We start from the raw sequence: 17906 nt of genomic DNA, 5'->3' as shown, positions 1-17906 counted from the left end.
GCTATCGCAAGATCTTCCGAAATTGGAATCTATCCTTTCATTTTTTGTACAATCATTGAAGGGTTTAGGATAATCCAATCACAATCACCACCGTCCCAATTCTTTATTATTTTCACAAGCTTTCTCCTTCCCTTTCTTCTTCACTTCTACAACTACTTCCCATGCATCAAATGCATTACAAATATTTTTATTTTATTGTGAAGGATATTTTCAATTTTATATATGGCTTTTTTAAAACTACAACTTAGTAATTTTATAAATAAATGTTTTATACTTAAATTAAATCGGATTAATCTCAAATGAATATAAATATAGGTTATTATAGAAAATAATAATAATTGTATCTAAGGGGAATGTTCGATCGGATCGAATCGAATAAAATTAAAAAAATAATTTTAAGTCCTCGTAACCATTGTCACCCACCGTAATCAATTTTATTATTAACTTTCATCCTCTCATAATTTATTTATTAATCTTTTATATACGAGTTAGTTTCTTTACTTGCTTAGTTGTTTCAATTATCTTCTAATTCTTGTCACCGTGTAATTTGAAATTAAAAAATATATTAAATGTAAAAAATATGATTTTTTTTATTAAAAGTTATTTTAAAGATAAAACGTGAAATTGATACTAACAGAAAATTTTAACACGAATATTTAATGACATCATTAATGTTAAATATGACTCCTATTTTCAGTCAAATTTGAGAAATAATCTTTCAATTAAACTATGTTTATTTGTTTCAATCAAACACTAATTAATTTAGATTATTTTATTATTATTTGACCTATGAATTTAGCCTATAAATAGGCTCTTTTATAACCTTAGAAAATACACTCATTAGATATTAGAACTCATAACACATTTAAAGAATTTTGAGTTTACGTTTTAAGGGTTCTTTGTTTTCGAGTTTTTGGGGTTTGTTTTAATCTCTATCTTTTGTACTATTCGTTCTTTTGCCATTATAGTAAAATTATCTTTGTCCGTGGTTTTTTATCCTCTTTGGAGGGGTTTTTCCACGTTAAATTTGTGTGTTCAATTTCTTAATTTATTTCGCTATTTTTTTTACTTGTTGCCTAATCGGGTCGATCCTAACAAGTAATATCAGAGTTAGTTCAATTTTCATAGATCAACTCATTCAGAGATGGAAACAATAATGTTTGAAATTGAGAAGTTCGATAGTGAGACAAATTTCAATTTGTGGCAAGTCCGGATGATGGCAATTCTAGTTCAATCTGGCTTGAAAAAGGTTATTATCAGGAAAAAGCCTGAGAATCTAAATAAAATAGAATGGGAAGAGCTTGATGAAAAGGCTTTGTCTGCAATCCAGTTGTGTCTCATGAATACGGTATTGCAAGAGGTATTGGTGGAGAAGACCTCATTTGCCTTGTGAAAAATGTTAGAAACTCTTTATGCGACTAAGTCTCTAGCTAACCGTTTAGTGTTGAAACAACGTCTATTTACGTTTCGCATGAACGAATGTGAGTTTCTTAGAGATCACACCAGTCAATTTATTACTCTTTTAAATGATTTAAAGTGTAACGACCAGAATTTTACGATTATCGAAAAATATATATTTTCGGGTCTTTGTTCCTGAAAAATGGATTCGTAAATATTTATTAAAAATATTTACAAAGTTAAGTGGGTGGTTAATTAGAGTTTAATGGAGTGAATTAGCTTAAATTAAGGATAATTAGATAAAATGATTAAATTGAATAAAGTGTGAAAATTTAATTATAGAATAAAGAAAATTGAAGGGACTAAATAAGCAAATAAGCCAAAATGAGTGTCAAGTGTGTGGTAAAAATAAAATACATATGTAATAAATATTGTATATACATTTGTTATACATGTATGTATCTACTTATTATTTAAGTAAATATTATATTTTTATTATATTATTCTTTTATATTAATTAAATAAAGTAAATAAATAAATAAAATAAAGACAAATGTGTGGCGATGATTTGATATAAGTGTGTAAATAAAAAAATGCATACACTTGTAATACTTGTATTTAATTACTAATAGATATTTACTATTTATAAAAGATATTTTTTAATTAAGTAATTATATTATAAGATATTTATATAATAAATAAATTTAATTATGACAAGTGTATGGAGATGGTGATATACAAATGTAAAATAAATATTTGTTATTTAAAAGATATTTAATATAGATATTTTATTTTTATTTTTATTTTTATTATATTATATATATAGTTAATAAAGAAAGAAAAAGAAAGGAAACAAAGAAAAGAAACAGAATGCTCAAACGAAAATGGGGGGAAAGAAAGGGGAAAGAAAGAAAAAAAGGGAGAAATTGAGGTTTTAAAGTTTTAAACTTTAATAGGTAAGTTAATTTAGTCATTTTTACTTAATTTTGATGTCTTAAAAGCCTTGGAATAAGGTTTTGGTGAAATTAAGTTGATATTTTGAAAGATATTAGATTTCTAGATATGGTTCATGTTAAATAAATTAAAGAATTAAGGGTTAAATTGATAAAATTTCAAGTTAGAAGTGAAATAAGGATTGAATTGTAAGGTAAATCATAAGTTTTGAATAGTAGGGACTAAATTGAAAGAATTTTAAAATTATGGTCCTATGGTGAAATTAGAGAGTTGAAATTAGTTTAAAGTGGAAATTGAATGGAAATATTGAGCTAAATGTAAAGAATAAAAGTTAGTCTCGGTTTAGGGGTTAAATTGAAAGAAATTTTAAATTAGAGTTTTATTATGAACACTTGATAGTTAGGTTGAATTTGATAGGAATTTGATAGTAAAGTGAATTAGTTAATTAAGACCTAATTGAAAATAAGGTGTAAATTGAATAGAAATTCAAATTATTTGTTATAATTAGTGCTGTATTAATAATATAATTTTTTTTTGTAGCTAATAAGTAACCCGAGACATCGACAAATAAAGGAAAAAAGAAAGTTGACGAAGAATAATTCGAGAAATTACGGTTTGTATTTCTATAATCCGAATTTAATTATTAATTGTTATATTTTAATTTAAATGTTTATGGTAAGAAAATTAAGGTAAGTGTAGTATATTTGATATTGAATTGAGTATTTGTGAAATTATAATTTATATGATATTTGAGTATTGGTATTAAATTTAAATTGAGTTGGTAATTAATCTGAATTTTAATTATTAATTGTTATATTCTGGTTTATATGTTATTGTAAGAAATTAAGGTAAGCATTAGTAATTGTTATTGAATTAAATTTATATGGATATATGTGGTTGATATGAAAATTGAATATTGGATGTATGTTATATTTGAAAAATATATTAATTGGGAATGTGATCATGAAATTAATTATGAATATGTGATTATTGTGAAATTTAAATATTTGTTATTGGAATGTAAAGTGAATTGTATTGATTTGAGAATATATGTGATTAATTGAAATGTGTATTGGTTGAAAAAAAATTGAAAGTGAAATTGAAAACCCTATTAACAGTATTTGGGCTAAGTCAAATATAGTTGACATGTCATAGGATTGGAAGTGTACAGAGATACTTCGACCATGGGTTGATGAGGCACTAATAGTGTCGTACTGTTACTTCGACTTTGTGTCGATGAGGCACTTCGTGTGTCGTACTGTTACTGTTACTTTAGTTTAATCCGATGAAATACTATGTACCGTATTGCTACTGTTTTCTTCGGCAACACCGATGAGGCACAATTTGCCGTACTGGTGTGTTTGGTTGGATCTGTGTATCCGTCTAGGTCCGAGTCATGTTAATATGGTAAATAAAGTTACTAAATAACTGAATGCTATTGAATAATTAACTGTTACTGAATAACTGACTGTTACTGAATAACTGATTATTACTGAATAATTGACTGTTACTAAATAAATGACTGTTACTGAATAACTGACTGTTACTAAACAATTGATCGTTACTGAATTATATAGATAAAGTGATTAATATTGAAAATACTAATTGTTATTGGAATGAATGAGTACAGAATATTGATTGACAAGTGAATTGTTAAATAATATTTATTAAAATTGAACAGTGAACTAAATTATGAATAAGACACATGAATTAAGTATCTCTGAATTGGATATGAATGAAGAATATTATTGTTCTAATGATTTGTGAATTTATTGTGAAAAGCTATTGGGTTAATTGATGACAAGAATTGAATTAGTATAAGGAATTTGTCTACGAATTGAACAATTAAATAATTGTGATTGTTATATGATTTTTAAGTAAATGTTATATTTTCATATTATTAAGTGTTCGGATTATAGAAATACCATTGAGTTCATACTTAGCGTACGATTTGTTTCTGTGCTTAGGGTAAGTTAAAGCCAGACCGTTGAATCAGCATCCTAGGCCAATCCCAAATTCAATGAGGTAAAGCATGTTAATTATTGGTAATGGTATGTACCTAGGATGTCTTATGTATGTCACTTTGAATTGTGAATGCAATAATGAAATAAGTAAATTTAGAGTTGGTAATGGTATAGGGTAGGAAATAGTTTATTTGGTATGAATTTGGGTTATTTGATAACGTATGTGAAATACTTAAAAAAACTCATCATATAGTAGTATAAAATTTCTAGTTTGACAAGTTAAGAATAAACTTAAATGTGAATTGAAGTGATTGAATGTATGCTTTTTGGATTGTTTGGTGTTATTGTATTGCAGGGTTGGTAAACTTGACATTAAGGCTCATTGTGAGTCCACATAGCTTGGCACACGGGTGTGTAGCCAGACCGTGTGAGACATATGGTTTATACATGGGCGTGTAGTTAGGCCGTGTATCCCCTATATCTTGAATTTTAGCTTCGAATTAAGCCACACGGTGTGCCCACACGGACGTGTCATGGAGACACACGGGCGTGTGGTACTGTTCAAAAAGGGAAATTTTGAGAATTACACGAAAATTTTTACAAGCTTTCGATTGAGTCCCAATTTATATTTATCTTCTATCTCGGGTTTCGAAGGCCTATTAAAGGGACAATAAGAAACATTTTATGAACTGTGTAATAATTATTTATGTTTTGATTGTAAACGAACTGTAATGACCGATAATACTCAGTAATCCTGTTTCGGTGACGGGATAGGGTTAGGGGGTGTTACATAAAGAACGTTGAGGTTCATATTGATGTTGAAGATCAAGCTATGCTATTATTGTGCTCTTTACCCCCTTCATACAAGTCTTTCAGGGAGACCCTAATTTATGGCAGAGACAAACTCTCGTTCGAAGATGTGAAGGGTTATTTGTTGAGCAGAGACAAACTCGACAATGAGCTTCATTTGGATAGCAAGGTAGATAGGCAAGCTTTCGTTTTGATAGCATCAAAGAAACGAGACAAAAGGTGTCGCTATTGTAAAAAGTTAGGTCACGTCAAAGCAGATTGTTATAAACTGTGAAATAAAAGAGCTGCTGAGAGAAACGAGGAAGATGTAACTGGTTGCTAATTTGACCAATGAAAGCGGAGATGATTTCTTGTTACTGTCAACGAGCGATAACTTCAAGCTCACGTCTGAATGGATCCTAGATTCGGGATGTTTTTTCCACATGTGTCCCAATAGAGAATTGTTCTCCAGATACAATTCGGTTGAAGGTGGAGTTGTGCTCATGGGAAACGATTCATCTAGTAAGGTAATTGGTATTGGTACTGTTAAAATTAAGATACACGATGGGACTTAGGACACTTTCAGATGTCAGGTATGTACTTGATTTACGAAAGAATCTCATCTCCTTGAGTATTTTAGACTTGAAAGAATGCAGAATCAACATTGAGTCGAGCGGCATTAAAGTATCTCGTGGAGCTCTCGTTTTGTTAAAAGGTAAAAGAACTGACAGTGTTTATATTCTGGAATGTTCTACAGTGACTGGTGAAATCGGACGTCCCTCGTTTGTTACAGAGTCGAAGTCAACTCGTTTGGAGCGAAGGCAACTTGGTCATAGGAGGAAAAAATGTATGACCGTTTCGTTGAAGAGATGTTCTTTTTTGGATGCAGGTTTTGAAAAGTTAGGGCACTGTGTTCTTGAAAATCAGACTCGGGTTAGTTTTGATTTGGTAGTGTACAAGTCGAAGGCTAGAAGTCTTCTAGTTTCTAAGCACAAATTTGACTCAGTTAATTCCCTACATAGTTCAAGATAGGCTCATGGCGGGCTTTGGCGAAGATGGCGTTGTGGAAATATGAGTCAAGGTGGAGATTTGTTAAATATGACTCCTATTTTTAGTCAAATTTGAGAAATAATCTTTCAGTTAAACTCTGTTTATTTGTTTCAATCAAATACTGATTAATTTAGATTATTTTATTATTATTTGACATATGAATTTAGCCTATAAATAGGCTCTTTTACAACATCAGAAAATACACCCATTAGATATTATAACTCATAACACATTTAGAGAATTTTGAGTTTACGTTTTGAGGGTTATTTATTTTCAGGTTTCCAGGGTTTAGTTTTTATCTCCATCTTTTGTACTCTTCGTTCTTTTGCCATTATAGTAAAATTATCTTTACCTGTGGTTTTTTATCCTCTTTGGAGGGGTTTTTTCACGTTAAATTTGTGTGTTCAATTTATCAATTTATTCCACTATTTTTTTTACTTGTTGCTTAACCAGGTCGATCCTAACAATTAATAATTTAATTTTAACAAAAATTGATAAAGATTCAACATGATTAAACAATTAAACAATATAAATAGTACAAAATATGAAATTTCATTTAATAATACAAATAATTTAAGGGAAAAGTAAAAGAATTTAGGTAAAAATAAAAAATATTATAGTTTAGTATTCGTTTTATATAAAATATTCGAATTATTCAAATTTAAATACTTGAACTCGAAATTTAAAAAAAAAATTGAGTTGATTTAATTACATTAAAATAATTTTACTGGTAACGAGCAAAAACGGAAAAGGGAAAACGCGTGTTAAAATAAAAGGAGAAAAAATGAGGTTTAAATTTGAGGCATAAGTGTCCTGTAGATATGATGCAAGGAATACAAAAAATCTTCTCAAGTTTGGAGGGTATTCTCGTCCTTTTATTCTAAGATGTGGGTAGACCCAAAATTCTCTCTATAATTAAGTTGCCTCCCTTTTCTTTAATTTATTCCATTTTGAAACGAATAAATTCATGCTTCTTTGCAAATTAGTCTAATCATTGTTATTCTCTTAAAAGAGTAATTAGTTAAAATCTAATCGAATCAATCATTGTACTCTCTAATGTGTTCATCATAATTTGTTAGGGTAGCAACAATGGACCTCCAAAGTTAGGTTAGCTTAGGGGATCGCAATATAATGCTTATGTTTGTACTATCAAAAAAGGGGACAATTTGTCAAGGATTCATTGGCGTACAACAATTAAGGTATTTTTGATGAAAAAATTTAATACCGAATTCCTATTAAGGAAATATATCTGATTTTACACGCTGATTAGTTTAAATCAATTCGATTTATCTGTAGGAAGAGACCCCATTTTCATCTCTTTTTTCAAAAACAAAAAAGATTTCAAATATTAAAAATATTTATACCAAATGCATTGATTCATTTCGTTTAACTCATCTCTCTTTGTTGAGTGTTTTTCTGTATCTCTCCTCATATGAGTTAATTCTATGTATTTATATGATACAATTATTGTTCATAGATGTGACATACTAACTAAGTTTCCATGCATGATGACATGTACTCTAGTTTAGGTTAACACGCATATACTTAAATAGTTCGCATATGCAAGATTTGCACCATGTGTAGGCGAACCCATATTACACGTCCTCCTTTATTGCTCGCCCATGTGCGAACCCATACAAAGTGTGGGTTAGGACTCGACAGACTAATGAATCAATGAGTTGATAATAGTTAGTATCATAACACTCTTAATTCTAATTATTTATTAATCATTATTTTTTTACTTATATAGTAATAAATAATAAAAATTTAAACTTTTAACTATCAAAATTTCAATAAATGTGAAGTTACTAATTTAAAAAATTTTATATTATAAGTATGAAAGCTTGAATTCATTCCTATGGAACATCATTCTCCATCCTCAATTATTAAAAAATATTTATAACAAATGCATAGAAAAAATAAAATCCTTAAAAGCTTTCATGAATAGAATTTCATGTGTATACTATTATGGAGCTTCAATCCTATATATTTATGATAATATGACCATGCTGTGAATACTTTTGTTGTTTAATATTTAAGATGATATTTTATGTACTTTACTTTTTATTTCTAATTATATTTTGGTGTATATACAGAATTTATCAAGGCAATATCACTGTTAGACCTATTTGGAACTGTTGTCGAAAGGTTTTGTCATGATAAAGCATTGTTATTGTGATCATAAAGATTGGACAACAATATGATGAATAGAAAGAAAAGCCATTTGAAATTTGACCATGATTATTTGATTGACCGGAGTTCATCATCGGGTTGGTCTAGCGATAATGTAGTTAAGATGCAATTATTTATAGTTGATCAATGTGATGCATCTCTATTTAGTTTCTAAACATTCCGGTGTCGTAATTATAGTTAATTTATTATTTTTCTTTATTGGGCTCTGTTTGCTAACAATGCAATATAGCTTGTAATGTTTTTTCCGTTATCTATACTACATACCATACATGTGTATTATTGTTGTTTATAGTTGTTATTTATGAAAATAATTCAATAAAAAACGACAAGCAAGGAGAAAGAATGAGGTCATAAGTTTTGTTTTTTTTTTTGTTTTTTTTTCTAAACTCGTATTAAATATAATAATTGATGCTAATGAGGGTACAACAAAAACTAAGGTTTTGGTAACCTTCAATCCCACCAAATGGAAATGCGATGTTTGGGTCCCTAATCCATAATACATAAGCTCAAATTAGGATTTTGGACTAAGAGTTAATTGGGTCTTGAATCTTTATTACATGTTGACAAAGGCTCAAAGCCTTTTCTCCCTTTTCCCTGGATAACATGAGCCATTCAACATGCGATGTCAATTTGTAGCACAATAAACAAAGAACGAAACAAACTTAAAGCTACTTCAAGAAAGAATGAAAATATTTAAAACAAACTTTTGCAGTCTTTTTTGTTTTAAAAAAAGGTGGGTCATGGAGATGAAATCACTGGTTTTAGCATTTGAATTAAACTTTGCTTAGTTATGCTTCAAATGGTCGAAAATGGAGGCGGGTATTGGCCTCCATCTTTTAATCCAAAACATCAGTATTATGTTGCATATCTTATGAAGAACAAAGATCACACAATTTTCAATTACGGCTGAAAAAAAATAAAAAAGAGAAATCGTTTTTCCATATTGGGGAAAAAAAAATTGTGATTGAATCATAAACATGAATCACACATTGCACTGCACCTCGAGATTGCAGAGAACATTATGTTGACCAAGTCTTTGCACGACTCTGTAAATGTATCCACTATTAGCATTCTTCTTATAACTTTGATTAAAACTAGCGAAGATTTCAAATACACGTCACAGAGTAAAATCATTAGCAAATGGTAATAATTAAAAAGGATAGATTGAAATCACGGGATTAGGTGAGATAGTAAGAGTGTTTTTTTATCTTAATTAGTAATTAAGAATTTAATATTCGTTTGGGGTATAGAACAATTTTAGAACTTGTGACTAGCGTATACCTCGAAACATGGAAAAATTGAAATCTTTCTCTTCGTCTCACAGGTCAATGGATCTTCTTAGTTGAAGGACCCCCTATATAGATAATACACGTTCCAATTGTTTTTTAACAAGTTTGGTTCTTTTAATATTTTTTAATCTAAATTTTCATAAAATTATAATAAATTTGTACTTTTTATTATAATTTATAATTTATAGTTATAATACTCTATAAAAAGTGATTACAATTCGCAACACTGACCATAATTCTAATTAGACCCATAATTAATATATTAATAATTAAATTATTAAATAAAATAAAATAATTATAAGTGTAATGTACTTCTACTGATTCACTATTAGGAAATATGTATATATTTAACTAGTTGTTAACGTTATTTAAGAAAAAAAAGTATAAATTAATTAAAATAATAAAAAGAAAAAGAAAATTAATCCAAATTTTTATCTTACTACCCTATTTTAAGGAATTGACCGTAATAAAATTACACTATATATTACGGTGTTATTATTATCGCAAAATCACTCATTTTATTAAACCTTCTTCTGCGCAGATCATTCGTAGAGCAAGTCACAAAGAAGACTAGACTTTTTTCGAATTAGAAGACTATGACCAAAGTAAGTGAATCATGGTGATACACGCTAGCTTCGCCTGCCAATGAAAAAAGTTTTATACATGAACTTTTGTTGCACATCCGTTTTCAAAGTTACCATTCAAACGCGGCAGGCTGATCACTTCGTGTTAGCTTCGACCCCTTCCTTGTTATAACAATGCCATTCAGAGTTATAGCGGCCCCTCCCATGAGTAGAACAAATCCTACGTTGGTTGACTCAGTCCTAACTCCTTATATATTTCATACCGTAAGTCAAATTTACTAATTCATGCTCACTTACCTAAGTGATCATCAATTCACAGCTCCAAGTAGTAGGGACAAAGTTTTTCGTCACAGGATTGATGACTTAGTTTATATCAAGAACCCCAACTTGCAATGGGCAATGCTAATATTAAACCCTTCTTTTTGGATCTACTGCATTAATGAATTCAACAAAGTAAAGATACTAGAATCCCTAGTCTTAGAAAACGCCTTTTTGATTCTTTGAAGGACCATAGGTTATAATGAAAATGCTTTAGTAGACCATCCCTGTTAATTAAGGGCATTTATATGTGGTATATTTGCAAAGACTACGAGACAAAACATAAATGACAGAGTGGAGAGATTGTAGTTTATGGTTTAGTTGAGGGCGAGGGCGAGGGGAGGGGGTGGAAATATGTATGTGCCATAGTAATAGGGGTCACCGCCCCGAGAATTGAGACAGTTGTCCCCTTCTTCTTTTCTTTCTTTTGTGTGTGATTAATGGCCCAAACACAAAGCTGGCAGATGCGCTTTCCAAGGACACCACTTTTCTTGATTTAATTGTCTTTATTATGCAGTAATTAGTAAAGTTAATGCAAGGGGTCATACGGTACAAATATTTTCATACCAAAAAACAAAAAAGATATTCTGTTCCCTTTTATTGACTAAATTAAACTTCGTTGAACTAGAAATTTGAATTTTGACTTATTCCCTCTCTCTAAATATTCCAACTCATTGAATTTGGACCTAAATCAGGATTATTTTTATTTTAGATTCCTTGGGTTAAAATTAGGACAGGGCTGCTGAGGTCATCGATAATAATACAGGTTTGTCTAAAATTTCTTAGCGATGAAGAAGAGGGATATGGCGGCATGGTAAGGGTTGATGATTACTACTACATTTATGGAAAGAATAAATGGCTTTAGGGAACAACAACAAAAAAAAAAGGGGATGAGAGGTGAGCGGGGCCCACTTCACGTTAATAATAAAATATTATTTGCGAGAACCTTCGCTTTAATCGAAGCCTTACTTTTGCCGACCTCGTTTATTGCCCACACCTTCAGCCTATTCCCCTCTTGCCCTTCATTTTCATTCACTGCTCTCACCCTCCACCCTCCCATGGCGATGCATGATATGCATGCATGCATGCCCACTGTTTTTTTACCCCTATCTGTCACTTCCTTACACTGTTAATTATTTATTTAGAAAGATTGGTCAAGGACGAAATCATGATTTCAGTATTGGAAGAAGGGGTTCAATAAATACAATGAGCAAATATTAGTTAAATAGGATGGCTTTAGTAGTGTAGTTATTGCAAGTCTTGGCAACCAACGGCGTTAGATTGAATTGAAATGAAGAGATAATAAGATTATTATAAGTTAAAATAATAGATTGATTAAAAAGTAGATAACAACAACATTGCTACCTAATCTGGCATCATCCACTATAAAATAAATACGGTAAACATGTTGGGTTGACAATTGCAGGGCATCTTCACTACATACAGAAACACACACTAATTACATTAATACAGTGATAAAATCCAACCACATCGATTGCCATTTCTTAACAGAGCTTAATTCCGACATATCCATGCAAGAATTCAGGGCATTGTAATGACAAGCAGAGCGGAACACAGACAGCATATCAATTTCTTATCCCTCGTTTCCAACAAATCTAAAATCAAATTATGGCAAATGTATTCAACTGATAGCTTAAGCTTGGCAATGGTGGGCAACAAGAAAATCTTTTTATATCAAAAGGTTGCTTCAAGAAACAACAAAAACATGGTTGATTGAAGATTAAACTACCCATTTTTACATTGTAAAAGGGCATAATATACAAAAAAAAAGAAGGAAAATTAATTAAAAATAGAAGAAAATTCATTGTTCTTTCTCTAATACAGAGAAAATCGGCTGGAGTTAAAGCCCACCTATTTTCTTGGGATTCTCGTCTAAATTCACTGCCCCCAAACATTCCAAATCCTCTCTCCGATGAAGCTCACGAACCTCCTCACCGGACCCTTGTCTGTCCCTTCTTCACCGTCATCCCCACAAACTTCAACACCACAACTTTTGCTACTGCTACTGGCTTCCGCCGATTTCGAGTCACATGATTCGTCCTTCCCTAAGTTCAAATCGGTTCGTTTCGAACCACCAGACCCATCAGCTCCACCGCTCTTCTTTTTCCTGTCTTTCTTGCTCTTTGTCTTCTTTCTTTGAGCTAACCCATCTTCAAAAGCATCTATAATCTCATGTATCAGCTGCCGGTTGGGCGATGAGTCCCACCTGACCCAGTAGCTCATATAGCACCTGAAACAATCACAGGTAAAAAGAGGTGGATGGTCATGATCGCTGCCGCTGCTGAAGCTGATGCTTCTTTTAGTCGGGTATTTCTGGGTGTTTTTCCGGTGGGTTGAGAAGGTGCTGAAATCGTTGTTAGCACAAGAGATGAGATAGGCCAAAACTTCCCTGTCTTCCGGGGAAAGAGCAGCCGCGAGGGCTAAGATGGTGGCAGGAAGGAAAGACAGATGATCGGTTGTGCTCGGAGGTGATGGATGAACCGTGCCTCTGCGGTAGAGCTTCTTCATGGTTAACTTTGATGTACACAGTCAGCGACAGAGAGAGAAAAAAAGTTTGAGACTTTTGAGTATGAAGGGTTAACGAGGTTTTTATATTATTATTCTACGAAGGGCAGAGAAGAGAATAACAAGTAATAACAGAAGAGCGGATGACGCAGTTGGGTCTTAAGAGAAACCTAGCCTGGGGAAGTGTGCGTTCAAGTGGGACACGGGACTTTAAATGGTGAAGGGTCCAATCATCAGAGCGAGTAAATTATATTTCTGTTTACTCAATCCATGTCGTTTCGAGTTGCAGTTGGTGCACTGATGCGATCGATATACCCATTTGTCTCAGTCTATCTCACTTCACTGTCCCGCTTTATACGTTACTATAATCAAATAAAGGTTGGTAGAACCAATAGAAATGGTGGTAGTTAGGTTCTACCTCATCTTGCCCCAACCATGGAGGGTACCCTAACCACAAGCCACTTCGGACATCCAATTCGTCAATCACCCTCACCCTCACCCTCACCCTCACCAACAAAGCTCGCTTTCCTGGAATTAGGACAGTAAATTCCGAGTACCGTATGTGTTTCCATAGTGAAGCTTAGCTACTAGATTATAGTTTCCTTGGTGTTTTATAATCAGGCTCTTCCACATACATAGTGAACAGAGAATTCCCAGGTGACAGCAGGGGTATGTAGAATCAGTTCGTCACAAGAACTTCGATCGTCTTCCTTCCTGTCTAAATCAAATTTATGCAAAAGTAGGTAGGTAGCGATTTTGCTATGAAAGTGAAGCTTTTAGATTAGATCATACACCCTTCTCCATACTCCAAGTATAGAAACTTATGTTTTAAATAAAGCAACAATACAGAAATTGATTCCAACTTATAATAATCCAAACATGAAAAATATCCTCATATGTCACCCACACCAATAATTGTAGCATTCAAGTGATTACCAATTCCACTAAAAACCAATGACAATAATTGGATATCGTTCTCAAGACAATCTACTGATCTATGAAGAACTTTGCAGACGTGTTTTAATCCATGATTCAAGGAACTGCAGCTCCTCGTTGCTTATTGAATGGTCAAGACCAGGATAAGCCTGTAGTATCATAGGAATTTCGGCACATCAGTAGCTACCATATGAAAAGCACCAGAAAATCAGACAAAATGTTCGCAGTATATACCTTAAATTCACAGGTTACTCCTGCTTGTTGAAGGAAAGGAGGCCCCGCTTGTCCAGCCTCAAAAAGCACCGTTCTGTCAGCCATTCCATGGGACCACAAAATAGGTGTCTGCAAAAGTTTCGGGTCTCAAATCGATTTGTAAGCGTATGTCAAAATAATGACAAATTCCAGTTTGTTTAGGAAGAATTAATTAATCTCCAAAACAACCCATAGCAGATGACAAATTACTATTTATCCATGAAAGCATAAAAGACGGTTACTAATTGCATCTTCGTGAATTAGGATGCTAATGATAGTTTACAGACTAATACTCTTACAAATATTTGTTGGAAATATATTTCAGACAAGCAAATGTTCTATTTGTCGGATATCACTTGCTTATCATCATTCGTTAAATGCAGTCATCAAATAAGACAGGAAAAGGAATGGGAGTCAAGTATTAGTAAACTAGATAAGTGCATTTAACAGAAATCACCTTCTTTGCATCTTCTGGGAACTTTTCTACCATTGAAGAATTGAAAGGAACCCATCCACTGAAGACTGCACCTCCACCAAGCTTTTTTGGGTACAACAAAACACTAGCCAAGGTCAAGGCACCTGAAAGAACTTGTTACAATTTGTAAGATACCGCAAGCAATGCAATGAATTATGCTCTGATCCTAGGAGAGATTTCCTACCTCCTTGACTAAATCCACACACAAATACGTTATTAGGATCCGTCCCAGCAGCTACTTCTTTGTCTATCATCGCATGCACATTCTGAACTGCTTTAAGGACATCACTTTCAGCTTTTGGAGAATCCTATACAAATAAGCAACAGCAAACATCAATTGAATCACCAGCACCATAAGCAGAGCATTCAAATCATCATGATGGGAAATATAGAATTGGTTTTAAGACCATGGGAACCTTTCAAGAGTAACAGCAAAGTAAAGATAAACAGTTGCAAGACATTGACAACTGGTCTAATGCAAAATATCTTTCACCTTACACCATAGCACAACAGGTCCCAAATCCTTTTTAAAGAAGTTTATGAAAATTGAAACGATAAAACTTAGTCTTTGCTTGGCAAGATGGAAAATTGGAAGTGTAGAAAAGAAAAACCATAGGAAATATATGTATTTTTTTTTCTTCCCATCGAGGTGACTGGTAGAAAAGAAGAGAGATCATCATTTTCCATCCTCATGCATGAAAACAAATCATAGGAATGATAGGAAGACAATGAGAGAGGAATGTATGTTAATTCAAAATTATGCATTTTTCAAAAGCTTCATTTTCTTTTCTCTCATTTTTGAACTCTACCAATCAATGAAACGAAATAAAATTACTTTTGCTTTCAATTTTTTCATCTTTCCTACGAAGCACACTACTGTGGAAAAAATACTTTCTTTCTACCTGTTCAATTTTTCATATTTTCAATTTTCTTTCCATTTTACAAAGCAAAGACTTAGTTTCAGAAAAACAGGTTGACCGCAAAATCTAGGTAATCATACTTGAGGAAACTTTGAATGTTGTGCTTGAATAATTTTAAAGCCAAAGTCAAAAGCATATGCAAAGTTCCATCAATGATATTTTTGCACATAAAAAGGAATTCAGTCAGCTGATAACGATAAAAGAATTAACAAGGGTGGCATTTTCATTTTTGTGATCCATTGCACATGCAGATTGTTGATGTAACAGAAAGCCCACAATAAGCATTAACGTTAAGAAAGACAACCAATGGTAGAACAAACCAATAATAGGAAGCATATACCACCAAAACTCAGTTTCACTTAGGTTTGGATAGGAAACAAAAAGGCAGAAAAAACCACTACATATAAGGATTAATAATAAAGCCTACATGAATTTGTTTTCAAGAATACGAATGACACTACCTAAATGAAATCTGAAAGAGAAATGCCCTGCAGTATGTCAAATTAGTATAAATGAAACGGAAGGAGAACAAGCATTACTTACGGCTGTGACAGGAATCTCCTGAATGTCGAACCAAGAAGGCATTCGCATTCCATCTGCAAATAAAAAAATGCATCAGAAAGAACAATTGCCCTATCGTTATGGATGTTAATCAGCTGTCTTGAACAGCATCATCATTTTTAAGAATGAATCTAGAGTTGACTCATCAGTTAAATCGTCTGAGGTACGAAACTTTTAAGAGAATATAGCAATTTGCCACAGTAGTAAACCTTAATTCATGAGCTATCAGGTATATATATATAGGTTTAAAATACCCCGATATATCAAAATCAAAGATATTGACATTCATGCCCATGTCAGCTGCTAAATTTCCATGCAGCCGATAAAAAAGGGTTCCTAAGAATATTTACCACGGCAATACTAAAGGATCATGAAAGTCTATGCAAAAATTCAACTATACTATTGCTATGAATACTTTCCATAGTAAAGTCTATGCAAATATGAGACGGGTTCCAAACTTGAAGTGATCATTGTCGATCATTCCTAAACATTTTCCCCCAAACAAATTTCCCAATGTATTAACTGACTGTAAACACTGAAACTCTAATTAAGCTAGAAAAAATCAGACCCATACACATCAATTCATTCAAAACACGAAAACAGAAGTCAATAGGCAGAACCAATTCGTCAAGAAAATGTATAAAAAAGAGGCTTACAATTGCAGGTGACAGGGTTTTCAGGGGCAGAAGGGAAAGACCATTTGGTGTTTCGGAACTCGGAAGACCTAAAGAGTGTCTTGATGGGTTCATTGGCTGGACCAGAGTCACCAAGCCCGTGAAGCCAAAGAACAAAGCTCCGGGCAGCCATGGAATCAGACTTCGGGGAAGATGATAGGTGGCGCGGTTGGAGGAATAGTATGAAAATGATGGTGCTACCCAGGATCACAGCAAGAAGAACCATGGGGTTGGTTAACAATATAGAATGCATATCTCTGGTCCTGCACGCTGACCCTTTAGTCCTCCAATACATTGATCTTGTTTTCCAATAATTTCCCAGAATTCAGTTGGTAGAAAAAGCCCAATGTACCTACCAGCAATTACTTTACCTGTTATCTCCATTGGGAATAGCCCAGTTTATGTTCTTTGATATAAATGGGCCTTATTTATTATCTGTACTTAGTGGATTCAATATGGTTGTTCTTCGTTTCTTAACATCAAAACCATTGTCTTCTTTCTTAATGGATTTTGGTTGTCGTTTCTTGGGCCAACTTATAGTACAGTTAACTACACTTTGCTCCTCCAACTTGGTGCTCAAGCTCAGAGTTATTTTACTACTAATTTCAATTCAATAATAGAAAGTTAAGCAAACCAAAATAATCTGTTTTTTGCTTGTGGTTGTGGGGTCTTCAGGTATCTGACTGACATTTTTTGGAAACGAGTATCTTTGCCTTTAGTGCCCTTATTTGCCTCTAATTGTCTTGTTGTGCAGGATCCATCGGATTGGTGGGGAAATCAGCCAAAATCCCACCAATAGTCTCTCATCAAGTGGAACTGCCTCATTTGGCAACACTCTTGTACCATCAACTTTAACCTTAATCAATAATCCTCTGTTACTTTTAGCCAGCTTTGCCAAAAATCATACTACAAGACAACAATGCTAATACAAAATATATACTTAGACACATGCATGCATCCTCTAATTGAACCACCTAATAACATATACGCCAGCAGGGTACAATCAAATATGGGTTTTCTTCC

The 17906-nt window shown here is 32.7% G+C and overlaps 2 protein-coding genes across 2 annotated transcripts; both read right to left on the bottom strand.

Moving 5' to 3' along the window:
- Positions 1 to 12206: 12206 nt before the first annotated feature.
- LOC107905670 (uncharacterized) lies at positions 12207 to 13848 on the bottom strand. Its single transcript, XM_016832370.2, has one exon. The coding sequence runs from the start codon at positions 13066 to 13068 to the stop codon at positions 12439 to 12441; it is 630 nt and encodes a 209-aa protein (XP_016687859.1). The 5' UTR covers positions 13069 to 13848; the 3' UTR covers positions 12207 to 12438.
- A 31-nt stretch (positions 13849 to 13879) lies between these two features.
- On the bottom strand, positions 13880 to 17228 carry LOC107905669 (probable carboxylesterase SOBER1-like). Its single transcript, XM_016832369.2, has 6 exons — positions 16866 to 17228; positions 16192 to 16244; positions 14913 to 15036; positions 14711 to 14832; positions 14236 to 14343; positions 13880 to 14150 (listed from the first exon to the last, which is right to left on the bottom strand). Exons 1-6 carry the CDS (start codon positions 17176 to 17178, stop codon positions 14061 to 14063), a joined length of 810 nt encoding a protein of 269 aa, XP_016687858.1. The 5' UTR covers positions 17179 to 17228; the 3' UTR covers positions 13880 to 14060.
- Between the last annotated feature and the right edge of the window lie 678 nt (positions 17229 to 17906).

Source organism: Gossypium hirsutum, chromosome A05, assembly GCF_007990345.1.
Source record: "Gossypium hirsutum isolate 1008001.06 chromosome A05, Gossypium_hirsutum_v2.1, whole genome shotgun sequence".
Taxonomy (NCBI): Eukaryota; Viridiplantae; Streptophyta; class Magnoliopsida; order Malvales; family Malvaceae; genus Gossypium; species Gossypium hirsutum.
This window is presented reverse-complemented; position numbering and strand designations above follow the sequence as displayed.